Source organism: Dromiciops gliroides, chromosome 4 (assembly GCF_019393635.1).
Source record: "Dromiciops gliroides isolate mDroGli1 chromosome 4, mDroGli1.pri, whole genome shotgun sequence".
Lineage (NCBI taxonomy): Eukaryota > Metazoa > Chordata > Mammalia > Microbiotheria > Microbiotheriidae > Dromiciops > Dromiciops gliroides.
In genome coordinates, this window is record NC_057864.1 from 239,610,602 (window position 1) to 239,633,465 (window position 22,864).

The 22,864-nt window shown below is 40.2% G+C and overlaps 3 protein-coding genes across 4 annotated transcripts in view; 2 read left to right on the plus strand and 1 right to left on the minus strand.

Moving 5' to 3' along the window:
* The window catches only part of LOC122754245 (tripartite motif-containing protein 26-like), a 49,536-nt gene extending 44,456 nt beyond the window's left edge, over positions 1-5,080 (plus strand). For both annotated transcript variants that reach the window (XM_044002491.1, XM_044002492.1), the window contains exon 9: positions 1,953-5,080. In XM_044002491.1, the coding sequence (XP_043858426.1) occupies positions 1,953-1,994 (42 nt within the window). In that variant the 3' untranslated portion in view covers positions 1,995-5,080. The remainder of the gene's footprint in view (positions 1-1,952) is intronic.
* On the minus strand, positions 1-17,963 carry TRIM15 (tripartite motif containing 15). Its single transcript, XM_044002503.1, has 7 exons — positions 17,238-17,963; positions 16,332-16,427; positions 12,056-12,286; positions 10,510-10,532; positions 3,109-3,224; positions 2,630-2,662; positions 1-959 (listed from the first exon to the last, which is right to left on the minus strand). Exons 1-7 carry the CDS (start codon positions 17,628-17,630, stop codon positions 442-444), a joined length of 1,410 nt encoding a protein of 469 aa, XP_043858438.1. The 5' UTR covers positions 17,631-17,963; the 3' UTR covers positions 1-441.
* Positions 16,239-22,864, plus strand: part of LOC122754246 (tripartite motif-containing protein 10-like) — a 27,102-nt gene continuing 20,476 nt past the window's right edge. Inside the window, exons 1-3 of the mRNA XM_044002494.1 lie at positions 16,239-16,552; positions 17,245-17,372; positions 17,880-17,973. The gene's annotated coding sequence lies outside the window, so the exon portion shown is untranslated. The remainder of the gene's footprint in view (positions 16,553-17,244; positions 17,373-17,879; positions 17,974-22,864) is intronic.

The following is a 22,864-nucleotide window of genomic DNA, read 5'->3' on the forward strand; positions in this document are numbered from 1 at the left end:
TGTCTGAGGCTGGATTTGAACTCAGGTACTCCTGAATCCAGGGCCGGTGCTTTACCACTGCGCCATCTAGCTGCCCTGAACCCCTTCCTTTTGTAGTTTTTGAAACCGAAGCTCAGAGTGGGAGAAAAGACTTCTCTATCTCCTTCTACATCACATGACTCAGGATGTGTCCCTTTCCCAGTACCACTAGGAATAACAATTGAATCCAATAGATATTCAATAGACTTTCATTCAGTTCTACCATCACTGACATTATTTGTAAGTTGGAAGGTTAATTTGGTCTCAGCATTGCAAATGAAACCCATTTGGAACAATTTCTGTACATCTAGAGATCTACCTAGACATGAGCTGAAAAGGGAGAAAATTGAAGTCTGCTCCATCCTAGAGCCCAGTGAATGAATACAGGGGCCCAGGGAAACAGAAGTGGGGAGAGCATCTCTTTCAGGGCTTCAGAATGAGTCGGGAGCCCTTTTTCCAAACAGCAAAGAAAGGAAAGATTTTGCCTGAGAAGGCGGCAGGAAATGCAAAGATTGTGGTTTGGGTTTCAGCATTGTAGAGAGTCACATGTCCTCCATTGTAGTCTAGAGTCACCCGAACCCTTCGGGGAATTTCACTCAGTGGTAGATCAGTACCTGGGGAGGTGCTGGCCCAGCATTGGTGATAGGAGAAAATCACAGCCCAGATGCCCTCCTCAGTGCTCAGGCCCATCTCCCCTTTCCTCTTCATGTCTTCTCGGGCCACACCTACGGTACAACCACCTCCATCACCCAGCATCACTTCAATTTCCCAGGAGTGGTTTCCTGAAGAGAAACCTTGAGCACCCAATACAGCAGGTAGCCCATCAAAACGCTGGGGATTCTCTGGCAGGTTTTGCTTCTGTCTGGTGTATCTCACCGACTTTCTGTCTTCAGAGAGGATGAGGTTCCAGCTAGCAGTCTGGGGATCCAGAGTGATACCTCCTACAGAGAGAGCAGCAGAGTATTAAAACCTGATCTTAATCTAGGCCAGGAATTTTCTTGTAGCTCCTGATGGATCCAGGATCATTCTATCATCACAACATCTCTCAGATATGCTCTCTTCTCTCCTCCAACATGGCTATCAACCTGGTGCATGGCCTTATCTTGCCTCAAGCTTGGACTACTGCAATAGCCTCCTGGTGGGTCTCTCTGCCCAAGTCCTCTGCTCATTGTCAAATTGATCCTTCTAAAATTCAGGTTTGGCTTTTAAAGCTCTTCCTAACTGGGTCTATTCCTGTCTTTCCAGTCTTTTTACACCCCTCCACCCTACCCTGTCCTCTGGAACCCTCACCTCTTAGCTTGTTCCTCACACAGGACACTTGCATCTTCTGACTTGGGCCAGTCTCACTGGCTGTCCTTAATGCTCGGCACTCTCTCCCTTCTCATCTCTATCTTTTGGCTTTTCTGACTTCCTTTAGTTTTAGCCAATGTCCCACCTTCTATGAGAAGATCTTCCCCAACTTCCTTAGTCTTCACGCTGTATCCTGTCTATATCTGGTTTGTGTGGAGTCATTTGCATGATGTCTCTCCAAGGACTGGGAGCTCCTTGAGAGTAGAAACTATTTTTGCCTTTTCTTGTATCCCTAGCCCTCAGCATGGTGCCTGGCACATAGAAGGCACTTCCTAAAGGCTTCCTGACATGATTTGACTTGACAACAGAGGTGGGGATGCTGTCAACAAAGGAATTCAATAAGTATTCAATTCTGGAGCTGAATGCTCCTTAGAAAAGAGCACAGAAGTCAGGAATAAGGAGGTTGGGTTCAAATCCTGGCTCTGACTCTTTGCACTTTCATGGCTAAGTCACTTAACCTCCCTGAGTTTCAGTGTCTTCATCCATAAGGTGGGTAATCATAGGGTTGTTGGGAGGAAAGCACTTGGCAAACTTCAAGTTCTATGTAAATGTGAATTGACATTGTTATCTTTCTTATCTTACAGGTGAATTCACAGAAGCCCAGAGAAGGCAAGTTGATTGCGTAAGGTCCCCCAGCAAGTTAATGGCAGCATAGAATTATAGGACTTATAGTTGGAAGAGATGATCGAGATCATACAGCGCACCAGTCCCCTTCCCTCTTTTATTGTACAGTTTTCAAGGAAACTGAGGCCAAGAACTACAGGGGAAATCAATCATTCAGTCAGTCAGTCAATCAAAATGCATTTGTTTAGTGTCTACCATGTGTTAAGCACTTGCTCTGAAGTCAGAGGACCTAGGTTCAAATCCTGCTTCTGACATTACCTATGTGACCTTGGGCAAAGCTCTTTAACATCCCAAGGCCTGAGATGCTTCATCTGTAAAATGAAAGGTTGTACTGGATGGCCTCTGAAGATCGGCCAGTAGGTCTAGATCTATGATTGTATGATAATAAGGGACTTGCCCAAGGTCACAAAGGTCATCAATAGCAGAACCAATACTCTGACAAAACCAGAATTTCTGATTCTGAGTCCAGTGTTTTGCTTACTACATCATGTTGGTATGTCAACCAGAGGGTAAAGACAAAATTGGGTGGGGGTGGGGGGGTTGACTCCAGTTCAGATAATTAAGAATTGAAAGTAAATTTGAAGTAACCAGCTTTACCCAATTCTTCCCTTCCCCTCCATCACCTCCATATGTCTACCTGTATTGGTCTCCAGATGAAGCAGCAAGTTTTCTGGGGGAGAGCAGAAATAGAGAGATGAGATTGGATCCAGTCTAATGCATCAGTCAGGTACCCCCTCTGTACTGCAGGCCTATTGTGGACAGAGGTCTTTCTGTCCTAGGCACTGTGGGGAAATCAAGAGGGATGAAAAGCTCTCTGTTTAATGGAAGAGAAATGGTCCTTCTCTTTAGGAAACCCCTAGTCTAAAGATTAAGGGAAAATCTAGCCCTTGCTTTTAGTGAGCAGGGTTGGAAGGTTGGGAGATTATTGAATTAATAGAACGATTAGCATATAATGGAGTTAATTAGGGCAGGCTTTTTGGAAGAATGGAGTCTTGAACCAGGTTCTAAAGGCGGAGAGGGAAAGGCCTTGGTGAAGAATAGAGAGTCCTGAATTCTCCCTTCCCCCAGATTTGTGCAGGTGGGATCTGGAAAAATTATAGTTCCCTTATTTGTTACCTGAGAATTTCGCCATCATTTCCGGAAGAACACATATTTTTTGGTGGAGATCACGGATCCTTCTCACCAGGCCAGGAGAAATAGGTTCTGGACTGATATATGTCCCCTTCTCATACCTGCATACACAGTTTACTAATAAATTATTTTTAAGTCCACTGAAAGATCAGAGTGACACAACCCCTGATTATTTTTGCTGATTTTTTCCTCTTCTTTTTCTTTTTTTCCTTGTGTTTAAAAAGAATATTTGTTATGTGGAATGACACTCCTGAGAAGGAGGAGAGGAAGGATGCTGGGGAAAACTATGATGATTTAAAAACAAAATATATCAATAAAAACTTATTAAAAATAAAATAAAATAGAAAGTGGAAAATGGGAGAGGCCCCACAGGATTGGAGAAAGGAAAATGTCTCAGTTTTCAAAAGAGCAAAGAGAATGGAGTCTATATAGGCTATAAAGCAAGCTTGGCTTCAGGTTTCACTTCAGACAAAATGATTGTGGAACTTCAAGAAAAGGAATTTCTGGTCACAGAGTTTGCATGAATTTGCCAAAACCAGATTAAACTAGACTAACATTATTTCCTTTTTTGACAGGAATATTAATCTACTATGTCAAGAGAGTGTTGTAGATATAGTTTAGATTGTAGCAAAGCATTTGATAATCTCTTATATTAATATTGTGGTAAATATGGGAAAATGTGAACTAAATAATTAGATTGTTTTGGAACTGGTTGAATGGCTAGACCCAAAAGTAGTCATTAGTGGTTTGATGTCAACATAGCCTACAAAAGGAAGTAGAAATGTCAATAAAGAAAACAAAGCTATGAAGAGAAGCTGTTCTAAACCAAGTATACACAGACTGAAGAGGCAGGCACTGGAGGCAACATGGTTTTGAGAATGTTGGGAAATTAATTCCTAATATGTCTGAAAGAGAGGAGGCTTGGAAAAAGATTCCCAAAATTTCAGACCCGATTATTATCAAAAAGATGAACTAGATTATATTAATAACTACTCACCTACTTTCTTAATTCTACAAAATTTTTATGAGAATATCATACACAGGCATTTTATGAGAATATCATACCTTGATGAAGGTATGAGAAACAAGCAAACTTTTGGAAATGAAATTTATGGGATCATAGATTTAAAGCTGGAAGGGGCCTAGAGATCTCATTGAGCTTAACCTTTTCATTTATAGATGAGGAAACGGAATCCTAGAAAGTAGTAACTTGCCAAAGGTGACCCAGGCAGTAAGTGGCAGAACTGGGATTTAAAATTTGATAGATTTGGATCTATTACCCTTTCCAGCATATCATACTGTCACTCTAGAGTAGACCATACATTTTCAGTCACATAATTGAAAGGCATTGCAAATACAAGATCCCACTTTACTTACTATTAAAATATTTTTACTTTACTGAGGACAATGCCACCTTGAAGACTTCTCCAATATAAGCATTTTCCGTGTTTGTAATATGGCACGCCTTGAAAGATATTAACATAAGAAATAACTTTATTTATAGTGTCTTATTATCATTGTCAAGTGATGCATGAAGTGGATATACATATGCTTACTAAAGGTTTTTGTCACTGTCGTGGTATATGTACAATATAATATAAATTAGATAGTGAGTTTCTCTCAATGTTCCTATTTGTATATGATATGCTGACTACGTCTCTTAAGTGAGGCATCTCCTATATAAATGTTCAGAAGAGTCCTTTATAACTATCTACACTAAAAGAACCAAGTGGATGAACAATGCCTATTGTGTAGACTCTGTGTTATAAAACTGGACGAACAACTCATCCACTAGTATGTCAATCTTAGAATGACACTACATGTGAACAATGACCCTGGACCCAGCACTGAATAGGAAGAGGAGGAGAGCAGCTTGGATTGCCTATAGGAAATTGTGCAATGACTTTAATGACCTAAAACTTCTCTCTGTAATAAAGGCATGCCTTTGAAAAAATAACTACTGTGAGTCATGGAATACTACAGTCTTTGAAGAATTAAAGTTGAGAGTCACTTCATTACAAACACTTGGTGGGTGTGAGTGGGCTGAAATATATTACCAGTTCAAAATTGTTTTCATCAGAGATATGCATGACTGGAAAAGAAGGTAGGTCAGCTATATGGTAAGAGCAAGTGTTAACTAACACACCACTAGTGTTCCATTAGTATCCACATAATGTCAAGAGAACTAGAAGGAGACTCTTGGATGGATCCCATGTAGAGATTTTACAGCAGGATCAAATTTTTTATCACTAAGTCTATTTGACTCCATGCACTGTTATAGGAACTGGGAATATAAATCCCAAAATGAAGCAGTTCTTGCCCTCAGGGAGCATATTAGGAGGATAAAACACATACCCACTAGTGGTAGCCAAGAAGGGAGCTTTGGTCTGGGCAGTCATAGAGATTGTCAGTGTAGAGCCACAAGGCAAATTGTCATGCCATTTCCAAGAGTTGTATAGGATTAGAGGGTATATCTGCACCATTAGTGAGTATTCAGTGAGATCACAGACCCATCACCATATCAATAAGTCAAAATAGTATGAGGTCTCCAGTGGAGTACCCCAGGGATGGGACATTTTTATCAGAACTTGGATAAAGGCACAAATTGTACACTTACAAATTTTTAGATGACTCAAAGCTAGAAGGGATAATTAGCATGTTTTGATGACAATATTAAAAAAAGATCTGAATATAATAAAGTGAAATTTAATAAAGATAATTGGAAGATTTAATAAAGATAGATGGAAAGTTCTACACCTGGGATCAAAGAGTCAGCTTTGGGGTTTTTTTTGTTGTTTTTTTTTTTTTTTTTGGTAAAACATTAGGGAGGCATGGCTAGCCAGCAATTCATCTGAAAAATATCTGTTTGTTTTTTTTTTTAGTGTATTTCAAACTCAATAAATAGCATTAAGTAGTAAGCAAGAAAGTTGATGTAGTTTTAGGCTGAATTAAGAGATGTATATCCAGAAATAAAGAAGGAGCCTTCTCTAGTGTGGGGTGGGGAGGGAGGGAGACAGTTCAGAATGTAAAATGGAAAAAAATATTTTTAAAAGAAAATTTTAAAGGAAGAAGGAACAGTTTTTCTGCTTTGGTCAGAACATACTGGTAGTACTGTATTTAGTTATAGATGCTGTATTTTGGAAATGATATTGATAAACAGGAATGCATTTAGGGGAGCCATTAGAAAAGTCTCATGGTCATGTCATAGGACCTTTTGAAGGAACTGGGGGTGCTTGGACTAAAGGAGAAAGGATTTATGAAGACATAACTCTAAGTGTTTGGAGGGCTGTCACAGAAGAATTCAATTTAGCTTGGTCCTCAAGGGTAGAAGTAGGGACAATGGGGGGGGGGGTTTGCAAAAAAAGCAGATATTTAGGTTCGCTCTAAGGAAAAACTTAATAATTAGACTTGCTATTTGACAAAAACTGCTGGGAAAACGAAAATAGTTATGGCAGAAACTATGCATAGATCAACATCTTACACCATACAACAAAGTAGAGTCAAAATGGGTACATGACATAAAGGGTGATACAATAGGCAGATTAGAAAAAAATTACTTGTCAGATCTATGGAGAGGGGAAGAATTTATCACCAAAATGAGATAGAGAAAATTATGAAATGCAGAGTGGATCATTTTGACTACATTAAATTTAAAAGTTTTTGCACAAACAATACCAATGCAAACAAGATTAGACAGAAAGCCAAAAGCTGGGAAACAATTTTTACAGCCAGTATTTCTGATAAAGGCTTCATATCTAAAATAGAGAACTGAATCAAATATATAAGAATACAATTCATTCCCCAATTGAGAAATGGTCAAAGGATATGAAGAGTTTTCAGATGAACAAATTAAAGCTATCTACGGCCATATGAAAAAATGTTCTCAATCATTACTGCAAATTAAAACTACTCGAGATACCACCTCACACCTATCCAATTGGCTAATGTGATAAAAAAGGAAAATGATAAATGATGGAGAAGTTGTGGGAAAACTGGAACACTAGTGCACTATTGGTAGAGCTGTGAACTGATCCAATCATTCTGGAGAGCAATTTGAAACCATGCCCAAAAGGCTATAAAACTATGCATTCCCTTTGACCCAGCTGTACCACTACTAGGTCTATCTCTCAAAGAGGTCATAAAAAACAGAAAAGGACCCACATGTACAAAAATATCTTTACATGTAATTAGAAAAAAATTTCAAAAAAGAAAAAAAACCCCAAACAGTTAGAGCTATCCAAAACTGGAATGGGCTGCCTTGGGAGGGAGTAGCTTCCTCTTCATTGAGGTCTTCAAGGCTGCATTGAATGACCACTTGTTGAGCATGTTGTAGTGGAGATTTTTTTTTTCATGTATGGATTGGACTAGATGCTAAAATTCTGTGATTCTGTGAAAATAGATAACTTTTTTTTTAAGCTGGGTTTTTTTTTGGGGGGGGGTGAGGCAATTGGGGTTAAGTGACTTGCCCAGGGTCACACAGCCAGTAAGTGTTAAGTGTCCGAGGCTGGATTTGAACTCAGGTCCTCCTGACTCCAGGGCTAGTGCTCTATCCACTGCACCATCTAGCTGCCCCCGAAAATAGATAACTGTTAAAGCAGGAATGATTCTAATTAGACACTCCTACTGATGATGATAGCATGTTTAAGTTTGCAATGCACTTTCCTTACAACAGTCTTATGAATGTATAATTTTCTCCCTTTTATAGATGAGGAAACTGAAGGTCAGAGAGGTAAAGTGATTTGCCCATGGTCACAACAGCTAATAAGTGATGAAACAGGTACTTGAATTTAGGACTTGTGATTCTAAGACCAGTGTTATTACCCAGGATCAAGGGTGGAATGGGGTAGTCTAAGTGATGGTGGTTAGGCCTGTCCCACCTCTGTTGTCATTACCTCCTATTGGCTGAGAGAATATAGTACTATTTGATGACCTAAATAATACTGAAAAGTATTCTATTCAAGAATGTGGATGGGTTAGGGGTGGTGTGGGGAGGTAACATGCATGTGGATGAGAGTCTATAGAGATAAACATCCCAACTTACAAAAGGCCTATTTATAAGACTCCTGTATATGTGAACTGCTAGTCACCTGCCCCCATCCTATCTTAATGAGTGCCTTATATGGGGATAGGGCTTGGTAACCACAGCAAGGGAGAGCTAGAGGGAGGAAAAGCCAGACTTCCTACTCTATTGCAGAAGTGGGGAGCTGGAGAGAAATTGGAGTGACTGGTATAATTCCCAGTAAGGTGGATTGTCAGGAAAGGCTTTTTAAATGGTATCTTGGAAAACTGAGGTGGATTTCCCACAGATCCTCAGAGACTATATAGTCACTAAGTTCTGTGTACTTTAGGATCCAAAATGAAAGAATTGGACTCATTTCTAATTTAGTTTGTATTTAAGCTTATTTGTACATAGTTATTTGCATATTGTCTTCCTCCATTAGATTTGAAATACATCTGGTTGGTCAATTAAGAAGACTGTGTTTGTGAGTGTGAGTGTGTGTGTGTGTGTGTGTGTGTGTGTGTGTGTGTATGTGTATCAATTTAGGTATTTGGCATTATAACTGTTTGCCATTCCAAGGGTATGCATGTGTACAAAAGAATATGTGAGACAGCATATGCATGTCAATGGGTTTGAGGTTTTATGGCATTGTGTTAGGGCAGGGGTGTTTATGTAGAAGACGATTTGTGTGTTCTTAAAAACAGGAATTTTCTTTTACCTCTTTTTGTGTCCCTAGCACTTAGCACAGTGCCTGACACATAGTAGATGCTTAAAAAATGTTTGTTGATTGAAAGTAGCTATGTTGTACCAGAATGAAGAATGGAGATAAACCATGGTATCACTACTTACTTCTGGATGAGCTTGAGCATGTCACACAAATTTTCTGTGACTCAGTCTCCTTATTTCACATGTTGTCTGGGGGCTCTAATGAACCAACATATGTTATACACTGTTATGAATGGTTCACATTGCTAAAGGGCAAGTCACATTCACCCCACTTACCAATGAAGGAAAGAAAGGGGGAAGGGAGATAAATTCTGGTGGTCCAGAGTTCCTTTCTTTTTGTCTACCACAAAAGACTTTCCCCCATAGAAACAACATGGGGCTTATTCTTGGGGAAGTTCACAGAAATCTTATTGTAGCTTAAAATTTTTTCTTGATTAGATTTATGATTTTAATAGCATAGAGAACGCCTGGTGTGGAAGTACCCCCTGCCAGTGCAGATTACCATCTGCTCTGCAAATTAGTGACAGTAGCTTGGTATGCTAAAAGATTAAGTGAATTGGCCAGGATCATGCAGACAGTATGTTCCAGAAGAAGTACTTATTTGAAATGAAGTCTTCCTGACTCATTGCTGGCTCTATCCTCACTGCCACTCTTTCTTGTGGATTAATTATTGTATTTGTAATAATATGGTGTAGTGCAGAACTGTCAAACTCAGCCCACATACCTGCCCAGCTAGAGTAAAATATAATTGCTTAATAAAATAAATAAAAATACAATGTAATGTTAATTTAAGGTTTTTTAATGAATATGTGGCCTGCAGGGATCCATTTTTATTTGAGTTTGACACTATTGGTATAATAGATAGGATACTAGACTTGGAATCAGTAATCCCTGGGTTCAAATCCTGATTCAGAGATTTACTATGTGACTCCAGGCAAGTCACTTTACCTCTCTGTGTCTCAGTTTCCTTAATTTTAAAATGAAGGAGTTAGATGATTCAATGTCTTCTAAGATTCCTTTCAACTCTTAATCCATGACCATATGACTTTTTCAGGTTGTCTTGGAAACCTAACCATCATGGATAACATTGTTTCTGTGGGGAAATGTGTTTGAATGCCAAAGAGCAGATTTTGGAATAAAACTAATTGGTTAATTAGGAAGATTCTGTGTGTGTGTGTGTGTGTGTGTGTATCAGTTTTCCACAGTCTTTGTCACTGTAGGGGTGTATGTGTGTAGAAAAGAATGTGTAAGACAGCATATGCATGTTAATGGGCTTGAGACTTTATGAGCTTGTTTCAGTGCAGGAGTGTATGTGTGGAAGACAATAGGTGTGTTTTGGGACCCTGCTTGATTTGAATTCAGAAGATTTAGTTCCTAATCTTAGCTTGAACACTACATACTGCAACATGAAGAATGTCTGAGAGAGTTCCCTGCAATTGTAAGGCAGTCACATACCTGCTTTGAACTTAACTATAAATATTTTTCTCATTTATAAAATGGGAATAACAATACTTGTGTTACCTTCCTCATAGGGTTGTTGTGATGAAACCTCTTTTTAAACTGTAAAATGCTGTGTCTGTGTGGATGCTAGTGTAGGTTTGTATTCATGCAAGGCTCAGTGCTAGATATGAGGGAAGTAGGACTGAGGGAGGAGGACTTACCTGTTCAGGGTCATTTTTACATCCTAGAAAAAATAAGAGCATGTATTCAGTGTCTCTCCTCCTTGGGAGCTCCCATCCACCTTAAATACTCTTTGTTTTTGCCTTCCAAATCTACCTGCAAATCCTTTTCTTCAGAGAAACATAAAATCACAGGATCTGGGAACTGAAAGGGGCCTCAGATGCCATATCATCCAATCTCCTCATTTTACAAAAGAGGACATTTAGTCCAGATTAGGGAAAATTCACTTTCAGGTCACATTAAATGGCAGAGATAGGACGAAAGCTGGCATTTGGTCTAGTAAAGGGTATTCTGGAGCTAGCTTGGACCAGCCCCTGGGAGCCAATTGTTAGATTTTCAGTGTAAGCATTTACACTTTGGAAATTGTCAAACATTAAAAATCATAACAAAAGAAATGGAGACAGGGCAGCTAGGTAGTGAAGTGGATAAAGCACCGGCCTTGGATTCAGGAGGACCTGAGTTCAAATCCAGCCTCAGACACTTAACACTTACTAGCTGTGTGACCCTGGGCAAGTCACTTAACTCTAATTGCCTCACCCCCCCCCAAATATCATAACTTGATTTATTGTTCTGTTGATTGTCTAGACTTAAGAAAGTGATGGAGACAATTTTAATAACGAAGATTAAATTTTAAAGTGTGTCATGCAGCCTTTTTTTTCTTGGTGAGCAGGTCCTTTTCACTATATTATACTGCCTCTCTCTAATTTAATACCGCCCTTCTTCAGTGTATGCCTATTTATCCTTTTGCATTTGTTTCATGGTTTCTGTGCTTTAGACATGTTCCTTGGGTGTGTGTCATGTCTTCATCAATCTGGTACCTCCTTGAATGTAGGAACAAGTTATTAGAACATAGAATCACAGCTGGAAGGAACCAGAAAGGCCATTGAGTTCAACTCCTTTTTATAGACAAAGAAACTGAGGCACAGAGACATAAAATGACTTCCCCAGAATCACATAGCTAATAAGTGCCTGGGCAGAATTCAAATTCAGATCTTCTAGACTCTGGCCCAGTGCGCTATCCATAGGCAATTTCTGGATCTGCCACTAACTCATTGTGTGACCTTAATTTAGGCCTCAATTTTCTTCTCTGTAAAACAAAAGCTCTAGACTAAATGATCTAGGAGTTCTCTTCCATTTCTGATATTCTATGACTATTTCCTTCCTCCCAGCAATTCCTTCTTCTCCTAGGAAAAGGTACAAGATTCTATATACCTAAAAAAAAATTTTTTTTAAATCATAGAAAAAATAAAAATAAAATCATCAAGATTCTATATACCTAGGTAAGGCTCTGTCCAAAGTGCTGATAGACCTACTGATCCACATTCTGGTTTTTGTTTTTGTGTGTGAGGCATTTGGGGTTAAGTGACTTGCTTAGGGTCACACAGCTAGTAAGTGTAAAGTGTCTGAGGTCAGATTTGAACTCAGGTCCTCTTGAATCCAGGCCCAGTGCTCTATCCACTGCGCCACCTAGCTGCCCCTCTGATCCACATTCTTATCCATGTGGATAAGAGAATAAGTATCCCTTACCTTTAGGAGCTCATTTGCTGGCTGTTGGCACTTCTCCTCTAACTCCTTTATGTGTGCACCAAGCTGGGTGATCTCTTCAGAGACCTTGGCAATGTAATGATCTCTCTCCTTCCAGATCTCCTTTTCTAGCTCCCCTAGCTGATCCAGGAGAAGGCGCTGTTGCCCCTCAAGTACTTGCTGCAACAATTCAAATGCCTCTTCTACCTGCTGCTTCTTGGATTCAATCTGGGTCTACAGTAGAAAGACAGGGAATAGGGGAGGGAAACATATAGTCGGGAAAAGAATGGAGGGGAATCATAGATCCTCACACTCTATGTCCCAGAAAGGTTCATCTTTAGGAGTGGATGAGACTGATGGTCTTTCCAAGACCAAGTGTCCAAAGCACTAACTCACCTGTGGCTCCAAGAAGCTGTAACATGCACAGCAGCCACACCCTGGTAAAACTGTCTCAGCAGAAAGGCTAAACCAGGATGAGGGTAATTGTCATGCCTCAAACCTGTTGGTGAGGTAGGGAGGTATCTACCCCAAGCATGTGAAGACTTCCCCTGGTGGAATAGGAGGATGAGAACAATTTGTTCCAGTGGCCGTGAAGGTGGCTGAAGCAGGCACTGTGGAGTGCTTAGAGCTTGGTCAGACATAGAAGATGCCAAGGTCAACCACAGAACCCCAGGCCATCACCAGTCATCTTGACTTTTGTCTTGCCACTGGATTTTGATGATTCTGAAAGAGACAGTGGGGCTGATGACTTTGTGTAACTTTTCCTCACTTAAATCCAATTCATGCACAAGTCAAGACTTCACCCATAATGCCATTGGTCCCCTTTGTAAAATGGAGGATGAACAACAGCCAAGCATGCATACTATATAGTAGTAGGAGATACTTAAGTTAGATCCTAGGAAAGACTTACTAGTTAATAATCAGGGCTTGGCATCATCTGCTCATCTACTCTAGAAATCTTTAATTATAAAAGTATTTTATTATTTTCCAGTTACATGTAGAGATAGTTTTCAACATTTGTTTTTATAAGATTTCTAGCTTCAAATTTTTCTCCCTCCCTCCCCCCTCCCCAAGGCAGCAAGCAATCCGATATAGGTTATATATGTACAATAACATTAAACATATTTCTGCATTAGTCATGTTATAAGAGAAGGATAAAAGCAAAAAGGAAAAACCTCAAAAAAGAAAAACAACAGCACCAAAACCAAAAGAAATAGTATGGTTCAATCTACATCCATATTCCACAGTTCTTTTTTTTTTCTCTTTCTGGATTTGGAGAGCCTTTTCCATCTAGAAATATTTAAAGGTTATTAATAACAAAACCTTTGGAATTTTAATGGTCCTTTTGAATTTTTAATACTTTTATATGTATAATCTTTTAATGTCCTTATAACATCTTTGTGTGGCATACTGAGATGATTCTCTCTGTTTTACAGTTGAGGAAACTGAAGTCAAATGATTTACCCAAGATCACAGATAGTTACATACAAACTGTCACAATGAAAAGGGAGCAAGCATTTATTAAGAGCCTACTATGGGGCAGCTAGGTGGCGCAGTGGATAGAGCACTGGCCCTGGATTCAGGAGTACCTGAGTTCAAATCCGGCCTCAGACACTTAACACTTACTAGCTGTGTGACCCTAGGCAAGTCACTTAACCCCAATTGCCTCACTAAAAAAAAAAAAAAAAAAAGGGAAAAAAAAGAGCCTACTATGGGCCAGGCACTGTTTTAAATGCCTTACAGTGCCTCATTTGATCCTCACAACAACTCTGTGAGCTAGGTCCTACTATTAACCATTTTACAAATGAGAAAATGGAGGAAGACAGAGGTTAAGCAACTTGCCCAGGTCACACAACCAGTAAATGTCTGAGGCCAGATTTGAACTCAAGTCTTCTTGACTTCGGGCTCAGCATTTTATCTGTTGTATGATTTAATTGACTCTGCTGTTACAGTGACAGAGTAGGCTAAGTGTCCTTAAACATAGATGAAGTAGGTGGCTACTTACATCCTGCCATATGAAGAATTCTTGGCAGGATCTCTTGTCCCAAAGGATTTTCTCCCAACCACAGAAACTTTTGTACCTGATATTCTACTGTAAGTGGATAATTTCTTTTAATATGAAAGTCTCTTCAAATCTTAAAAAAAACCTTTCTATCTTTGAACAACCCACAGGGTTTAGACATGACTTAAGGAATGGAAGTAGTTCTGTGGAAAGTTCTTCTGACTGCAAATTAGCAACTCCATTTACTACTTACATGTCATCTTAATGGCTATAGCTAACATTTATATGGCACTTACTATGTGCCAGGTACTGTGGTAAGCACTTAAAAATTATTATCTTATTTGATCCTCACAACAACCCTGGGAGGTAAGGTGCTATTATCCCCATTTTCAGTCGAGAAAACTAATACAGACAGAGGTTAATTGATTTGCCCAGGGTCACACAACTAGTCTGAGGCTGGATTTGAACTCAGGTCTTCCTGACTCCAGGCCTAGCACCACTTAGCTTCATGGAGTAAAAAAAATGCACAGAGATGCTTGGAGTACAGAAAAGTTATTTGTCCATTGTCACATAGCTATTATGTATCAGAAGCAGGACTTGAATCAAAAACTTGCTGATGGTAAGGTTAGCTTTCTAGCCACTGTACCACATCACGCAAAAGTTCCCTATTAGAATACTAGTACCCTAATATATAGCTAGCAGAGAACAGAGGCCCAAATGACCAAAGACTTAGAGCTAAGAAGCGTAACTATGACTCTCATTTTACAGATGAGGAAAAGGAATCTCAGAGAGATTGTGTAACCTATCTATGGTTAACAAGTAACAAGTATCAAAGCTGGGATCTGAACCCAGGTGCCTTGATTCCAAATCCATGGGACTTACAATAGACTTCCTACTGTGAGAATATTATTACGAGGGCCCCCTGCTGAGAAAGCATGAGGCGCCTTTCTGAGGTCAAGTCAGCATCCGGGAGTTACCTCACAATTCAAGGACCGCCTTCAAGTCATGTCAATCAATGGACTTGAATGTTACCAACCAATCAGCTTGAAGGATGGTCCTTTTGGGGGAGGGAGACAGGAAGTAGGAAGGGTGGCTATCTCCCTGGCTCTGTCTTCCTGGCTCTGTCTCTTTTCATTCCCCAACCTCTTGATGGTGGCAGAAAGGAAAGGGCAAGGAGGTCAGGCTGAACTCTAGGGTAGATAGGTTTCTTTCTTAACTTTCTGCAGTCCACGTGTTCTCTCTGTACTTAATGCCAAAAACTGGTGCTGATGCTTCTAACTTATAAGTAAACCCTAGCTAGTTTTTCTCCCACACTGGGGGTATAAAAAAGGTGACCACACATTAGATTTTAAATGTCACACTGAATATCATCCCAAAGACCTTTCACTAGACCATCTTTTTTAGGATGACATTTCCCTGGCCTCTTGCCCCTCATCTAAATCAATTGGTTTAGTTAGATTACTGGATTTAAAGTCAGGAGACCTGGGTTTGAATCTCAAATCTGCTACTTATTAGATTTGTGGTCTTGGACAAGTCACTTTCCCTCTCTAGGCCTCGATTTCCTCATATATAAAATGAGGAGCTTAGACCAGATGGTCTTCTAGTTTCTTCCTGTCTCTAAATCCTATTTCTCAGGATATCACTTTCCTTCTCTGTAAAATGAGAGTTAGACAAGATGATCATAAATGCCCCTCCCATCTCAAATCCTCAATTTTAAAGGGAAAGAGAATTTGTAGGAAAGTCAGGTGATGCTTTTAGTTGTTGTTGTTGTTGTTTTGTTGGGCAATGAGGGTCACACACCTAGTAAGTGTCAAGTGTCTGAGGCTAGATTTGAACTCAGGTCCTCCTGAATCCAGGGCTGGTGATTTATCCACCGTGCCACCTAGCTGCTCCCCAGGTGATTTTTTTGATGATGAGCATGAAAGTTAGGGCAATAGAGATAATAAATTTTCGGGTCCTCCCCTTAGTATTTTTATAATAATAATAATAGCTGGCATTTATATCATGATTTTAAAATTTGCAAAGCCCATAATATACATCATGTTATTTGAGCTCTAGAACATCCCTATGAAGTAGATATTCCCATTTTACAAATGAGAAAAAAGAAGTTTAAATAAATTAAGTAATTTGCCCATAGTTTTACAGCTGATATGAGGCAGAAGTGGGATATGAAGGTTATTTTGATTTCAGGACCAGTACACCACCAGAAAATAGGCCTGCCTGAAGATTGTGAGGGCAACCTTCAAGAGAAACAGTTGGCTGGTAATCTTTCCTTACCAATAGCACCTGAATCTTTTGGTCTTCCCGCCTTTTCATGCCCTCCGTTTCTTCTTTTTCTATACGCAGGGCCTCTAACCGACTCCGGAGTCGTTCCTGGTAGAAGAAAGTAAATAGAGGGGTTCTTGAATTAATGATAATTCTTGTATATCTGAGACATAGATGTGGTGGGATGCTTTCCTCAAAGCCAATGGTGAACATTCTTAGAAGACCTAGCTAGGGTTAAGTATGACTTCTGTTGCCTGTTATTATATTGTGACTTTGGGTGAGATACCTTTTCTGAACGTCAGTTTTCCCATCTGCAAAAAGATGGGAAAGAGACTAATCTCTAAGATTCCTTCAAAATTTAACTTTTATGAATCTATGAACTCTTCTCCCTGAAATAAGTGCAGCCATTTCAAGTTATCCTCAGAACAGTCTGGCAGTATTATAAAATCATCAGTCAAAGAGCTGGGGCCTTGAGATGTCCTCTCAATCAAATTAGATAACTTATTCATTTATGTATATGGGCTTTTCCCCCCAATCACTCAGTCCTTTTCCTTCCTCCCCCTCCCCCACCCCCACCCCATCTCACACCTTTTCCCTCTGGGAAATTTCTATTCTGAAGAAGAATCTCTAAATTCTTCCTCTAAGGAACCAGAAGTTAGCAATTGTGGTTCCTCTATTTGACTGGGAGTTTTCTTTGAGAGGGGAATGTTTTTCCATGTTTTCTCTCTTATATCTTGTCTCTCTTATCTGACTGGGAGTTCTTTCAGTCTGGGAAAAGTATCCCTTTCCTCTGGATTTCTCCTGTCACCTGTACCCAATCTGCTCTGCCTCACTGACTATGACGATGAGGGCCTCCAGGGTAGACCTAAGACTATCAAAACACCCCTACCCAACCAGGAATAATAGAAAGCTTCCTACCCTGTAGGGTCGAGTGGCTTCATCCAGGAGTACCACAGCATGAGTCTGGTGATTGGAACCCTCCCGGCAGAACACGCAAAGGAACTCCCCGTCATTCTCACAGAAGAAGTAAATTTTCTCACCATGCTCATCACAGTGAGTCTTTCCTACTTGGCCCAGGATCTTCAGGTTCTCAGTGGCTAAGCCCCGGGGCTGGAGGACCTCTAGCTGCCTCTTCTCCTTGCAGATTGGACACAGCCTAGAGGGATGGGCACCCATTGATGAGGGTGATGTGAAGCAGGATCTGCAGAAGATGTGTCCACAGGGGGAACTCACTGGGTCCTCAGGGAGGCCAGTACAAATGGGGCAGTACACCCCCTCATGGGCTGTCTGCAGGGATGGGGTTGAGGGCATCACCGTTTATCCCAGTTTGAGCTCCTCTCGGGTTCTGCCACCTTTTCTACAAACTCCCCGTCTCCTCAGTTGAATTACCTTTCAATAAGTCTGTGAAGGAAAGGAATAGAATGAGGCCTGAGCCTCTGTTTCTTCATCTGCAAAATGACGGGCTTGGTCTAGAGATGATATTTAAGGTGCCTTCCAGCTATGGTCCTATGATCTTACAGAAATCTGGAAAGAAAACTAACTCTGTCCTTCCACCCCCAGCCTCCAACAGTCAGCTGAGAAAGTTCAAACTCCAGGGAATCAATCTTTATTTACCCAGCATTCCCCAGGTTCCAGAACTGAAAGCCTTTGCCAAGTGAGTCAAGCTCTTATTAAGGTTTTATTGCAAGGTCTTCCTGAGGGATGGGGAGGGGAAGGTGATGAGAGATGTAGTTTTCTGGAATGCCTCACCCTGGCTGGCGTGTGTGTTGGGGGCTTGAGGGGTGGGGCAGGCGAGGAGATTGAAGGGAGGACAGGAAAGGGGAGGAGAGACTTTTTGTTAAATAAACTGGTGAGAGGCCATAAACCTAAGGAAGCAGGGAGTGCCCAGGACTGCAAAGTCCAAAAGGTGGTGAATTACTTCCGATATGGGGGAGGGCCTCACTGTAGCTCATTATAAATTGCTAATATATGGGGAGAGATCATCACCCCCTTCCAATGTACTCCTTTCTTCCCCCAACTGCTGCCTTAAGCTCCCTTTCTTTATCTCCTATTTTCCCTTTCCCCAAACTTTCCCCTGCATCCCATATCTCTTTCCCCAATCTCTATAGTTTTTGCAATACTTTATAGAAAATGGCAAGGTGCACTGGGAAGAGTGCTAGTGGTCATGGCTTCCATCTATGTTTTTAAATTTTAAAACCACACAGAAGGATGTCAGATTTGGATTCCAGTCCTGGCTCTGCCCCATTTACCTATCTAACCCTTTATCTATAAAATGAGATAATTCTTCTACTAACTACCTCTTTCCCATGGGAGGTGTGAAACTCAAATGAAATAAATGACCCTAGAGACCACAAAACTTCATGTGAGCATGAATCATCATTAGTAAAATTTCCAAAGGGGAAAGGTGACAGAAATATGGAGGGAGAGGGGCACCATTGTCAAGGACACATCCTGGAGCTCTAATTCCTGAGAAACCAACACCCGACTGTTTCATCAAGAGTGAAAAGGAAGTTGTTGAGAGGCACCATGATACCTAGGTCAGCAGTTCTCAAACATTTTGGTCTCAGGACTCCTTTGTACTTTTAAAAATTGCCAAGGACCCCAAAAGGGTTTTTATTTATTTATATGGGCTATATCTATGGCTATTTACTATATTTTAAAAAATTAAAGTTTATAATTTAAAAAATTTATTTATTTTAAAACCATAAAAATAACAATAATAAACATGTTAATAAATAACATATTTTAATTTAAAATTTTTTCAATGCAAAAATGCATTAATGAATAAAGTGGCATATTTTTGCAAATCTCTTTAATGTCTGGCTTAAATGAAAATAGCTAGATTCTCATATCTGCTTCTATACTCAGTCTGTCACGATACATCATTTTGGTTGAAATATATGAAGAAAGTCCAGCCTATTCACAGATATGTTGGGAAAGGGAACATTATTTTAATAGGAAAATAATGTCTTAGTATTATTTTTTATGTCTTAATATTATTATGAAAATAATTCTGACCTTGAGGATTCCTTTGGTCTTGGGGACCATCAGCAATTGTCAGACATTACTTTGAGAACCACTGGAGAGAGTGCTAGACTTGGAGTTAGGTTGGCCTCGGTTCAAATCCTTTCTCTGACATTTATAAGTTGAGTTACCTTGAGCAAATCACATAAACTCTCTAGACCTTGGTTTCCTTACCAAATAAAGGGTTTAGACTAGCCCTTTGTGCTTGCATCCAGCTGGATAGCACAGTAGGTTCAGAGACTAAAAGACCTGAATTCAAATCCTGCCTCAGACATATACTGTTGTGACCCTGGGCAAGTTACTTAACCTCACTCAGCCCCAGTTTTTCAACTAAGAAATGAGGATAATATAGCACCTATCTCACAGGGTCATGGTGAGGATCAGATGAGGTATCACAGTACCTGGCACACAGTAGGCACTTAATAGATACTTAATAGATCAGAGAAATGGGAGCTCAGAAGAGGATATGATCTTTATTGAGGACTGTTAGTTTTAAATGTAACACTGACAACTCTGACTCCACTGCCTAAATGCCAGGTATATTACATTTTCAGCCCCTCTCCAGGGCTCTCCAGTACCCTTAGGGAGTTGAAGGATTTCTTGTCTTGGCCATTGGGCTCAAGCCCTTACCAGTTGTATTGCCCCAATTTTAGGGGTCCAGTTCCTCAGGTCCATTTAACAGTTAGATTAGCTTTTATTGTAAGGGATAAAATTCTAGCTATACTGTCTAAAATATCTAATGAGTGGTTGCCAATAAATTATAAGCTTTAGCAAGAGTTAGACTTTTAAGCATTTATTAAGGAGAATAAGAATTTGGTAAAGAGAGAGAGAAAGGCCTAGATTCATCTATCCATTAAAGGGAGAGTACATTTCTAGCTCACTTCTCCACCAGAGTCCTCAGGAAAGAGAGCGAGTCAGAGCGCCAGCCTCCCCCTTCTTCCTCCCACCAGCCAACGTCACTTCCTGATGCCAAAGAAAAGCCGCATGGTCCTGCCCTCAGAGGCCCTCTCCTCATGTTGGAGCTTTCCTACAGTAAGTCTCCAGCAGGTGGTGTCATTCCAATTGTTACATTACAAAGTAGTATTTATTTCAAAAGTTCTCCCCTGCCAACAACTCAGAGTATTGGGACTATTTTTTACCTTTCTTTGTCTCTCCAGTATTTAGCATGGTGCTTAATAAATGTTTATTGACTGACTGGTTCAAAGGGATATAATCCGCTCTATACCACTGAGAGACTGAAGCCTCTGAGGAGGGAAGAGGGATTATGTTCACAGTTTAGCTTTGTTCCCACCAAGTTCCAAGTATAAAGTCCTGGGCTTTCTTCTCTGTACCCTGGCTTCTCAAGCTTTCCCTCCTAGTTTGGTTGCAATATCTGTCTTGAAATCCTGGACTTCAAAGTCCCCTGGCTTAAACTCCTGGGACTGTGATTCCATTTCCTGTACCTCGAACTAAAAAGGACAAATGAAACAAGACCCAAACCCAAAGGCCATTTCTTGAGACCACAGAGTCTAAGAGAAGGGGGAGGTGACCTTTCCCTCTATCCAGCTTACTACATGGTGAGAGAGAGAGAGAGAGAATGAGACCGTCATAGACTTGTTGTGTAGTCAGTGGAACAAGGCTACTCCCACTCAAGCAGTTGGCCAATGCAGGATGTCTCCTCCCAGAAGAAGGTTCCACACTGGAATATTGCTTGTCTGTTCCCTTCTAATTCCTCATTGAGGATAAATCTCAAAGCATATGTAAGTTATTCTTATAACATTTTTATATAGGCAAGAAAGTTGGTATATAAATCATCAGTTATTGATTGTAATAGGGGAGATATCACATATAAGGGAATGGTAGCCAAGGAAAGGAGTTGCACAGGAATGATGAGTGGAGCTGAAGGATAGCCCATTTTTGTGTTCTTTCCAGAAACAATAGTAATATTGATTCTATTTCTGTTTCTAGAAATCAGAGAGAGAGGATGAGTATAGCAGGGCAGATGGCAAGATAACTCAAGATGTCTGAGATGGATGGATGAATGTGAACCATATTCTGAGGCCAGTTTTAGTATTTTCAAATTAAAAAACAAACCAACAAACCAAAACAAACTAAAACCCCCAAACAACCTTGGTTTCAGTCCTATCTCCAACACTTAATAATCATTGGACTTATGGCAAGTCACCTTACTTCTCTGACCCTCAGCTTCCTCATTTGTGAAGTATAAATTCTAGGTCTTAAATTAAGAGCTGAGAGAAACAATAGAAGTAATTTAGTCCAACCCCTTCATTTTACAGATAAACTTTAGAAAAGTCAAGCCACTTTCTTCTCTGTAGGTATATAACCCCTGTTCCAAAGCCCAATGGTGGGACCTAATGTAGGAGGCAAAAAAGGGGTTAACAGAAAAACCTAAGGCCCAAGCTCTTATTCAGATTTGAGCTCTAAGAGGGATTCAGACCCCAGTTAATGGATAACTTACAAGTCAGAATGCTAAATTCTCTTACCCACAGTTGCCCAAGCTCTTATTCAGATTTGAGCTCTAAGAGGGATTCAGACCCCAGTTAATGGATAACTTACAAGTCTGGATGCTAAGTTCTCTTACCCACAGTAATGAGTACTCATAATGGGGACAGAGGGAGAGAGGCCATGAAGACCTTAGACTAAATGACAGATTATAGAAACTTAGACTAGAAATAAATGATAAATGAAGATGTTTTGAAACTAAGAATGGGAATCAGAAAGAGACATGCACAGAAAAGGCCAAATTTGTTCCCAGATTCACCTTATGACGTGTAAACCCCCAAAACACACTTCCATGGAAAAATGTACCCACCTCAGGGGTTGGCTTAGGACTCCAGGAATTCCAAATTAGAATAAGCCCTCCCCTGTACCTTCCTAAGGTGGAGATTATTGTAATGAGACTGATAACCAATTTATCCATACTATAAATATAACTGTCTTTCCTTTTCTTATTCGAGAGATACCTTTCCACTTTTCTGGTTCTCTCCCTGTGATTACTCACAGTATTGCAATAAAACTTGGGAAACTGAGTCACTGAGTCCTATAATTCTTTTGGGACGACTCACGATCAATTTGACCCTAATTCTATCCCACATCAGGACCCTCTCTCTGCCTCGTGTGAATGGTGGGATGAAGTTCATAAGTCAAGAGAGTTCAATTCAAGGCCAGCCCCTCTTTGGTACTCATCAAACTTCAAGTCACTTTAGGCACTTCTGGCTTCAAGAAAGAAGATGAAAGAGGCCAACCCCACATCAGGTTGCTGAAGGGAAAGACTCTGGGAAGACATGAAAGGAGCTGGCAGTCTTCACCATGTCTCTATCTTTAGCTTGCTATAATAAAAACTTCAGAGAGTTTCCTCTTGGATGAAGTTAAGGACCCTCTCTCTTGGTTGAGCTGAATAATCTTGCTTCCAGTGGGAGCACTCCTTCCCTCTATATTGTCTAAATATCGCTTACACACTCTATATTGTATTGATCCTCCCATGTGTACCTTCTCTGAATTTCTGTGTTGTTATGATTTGG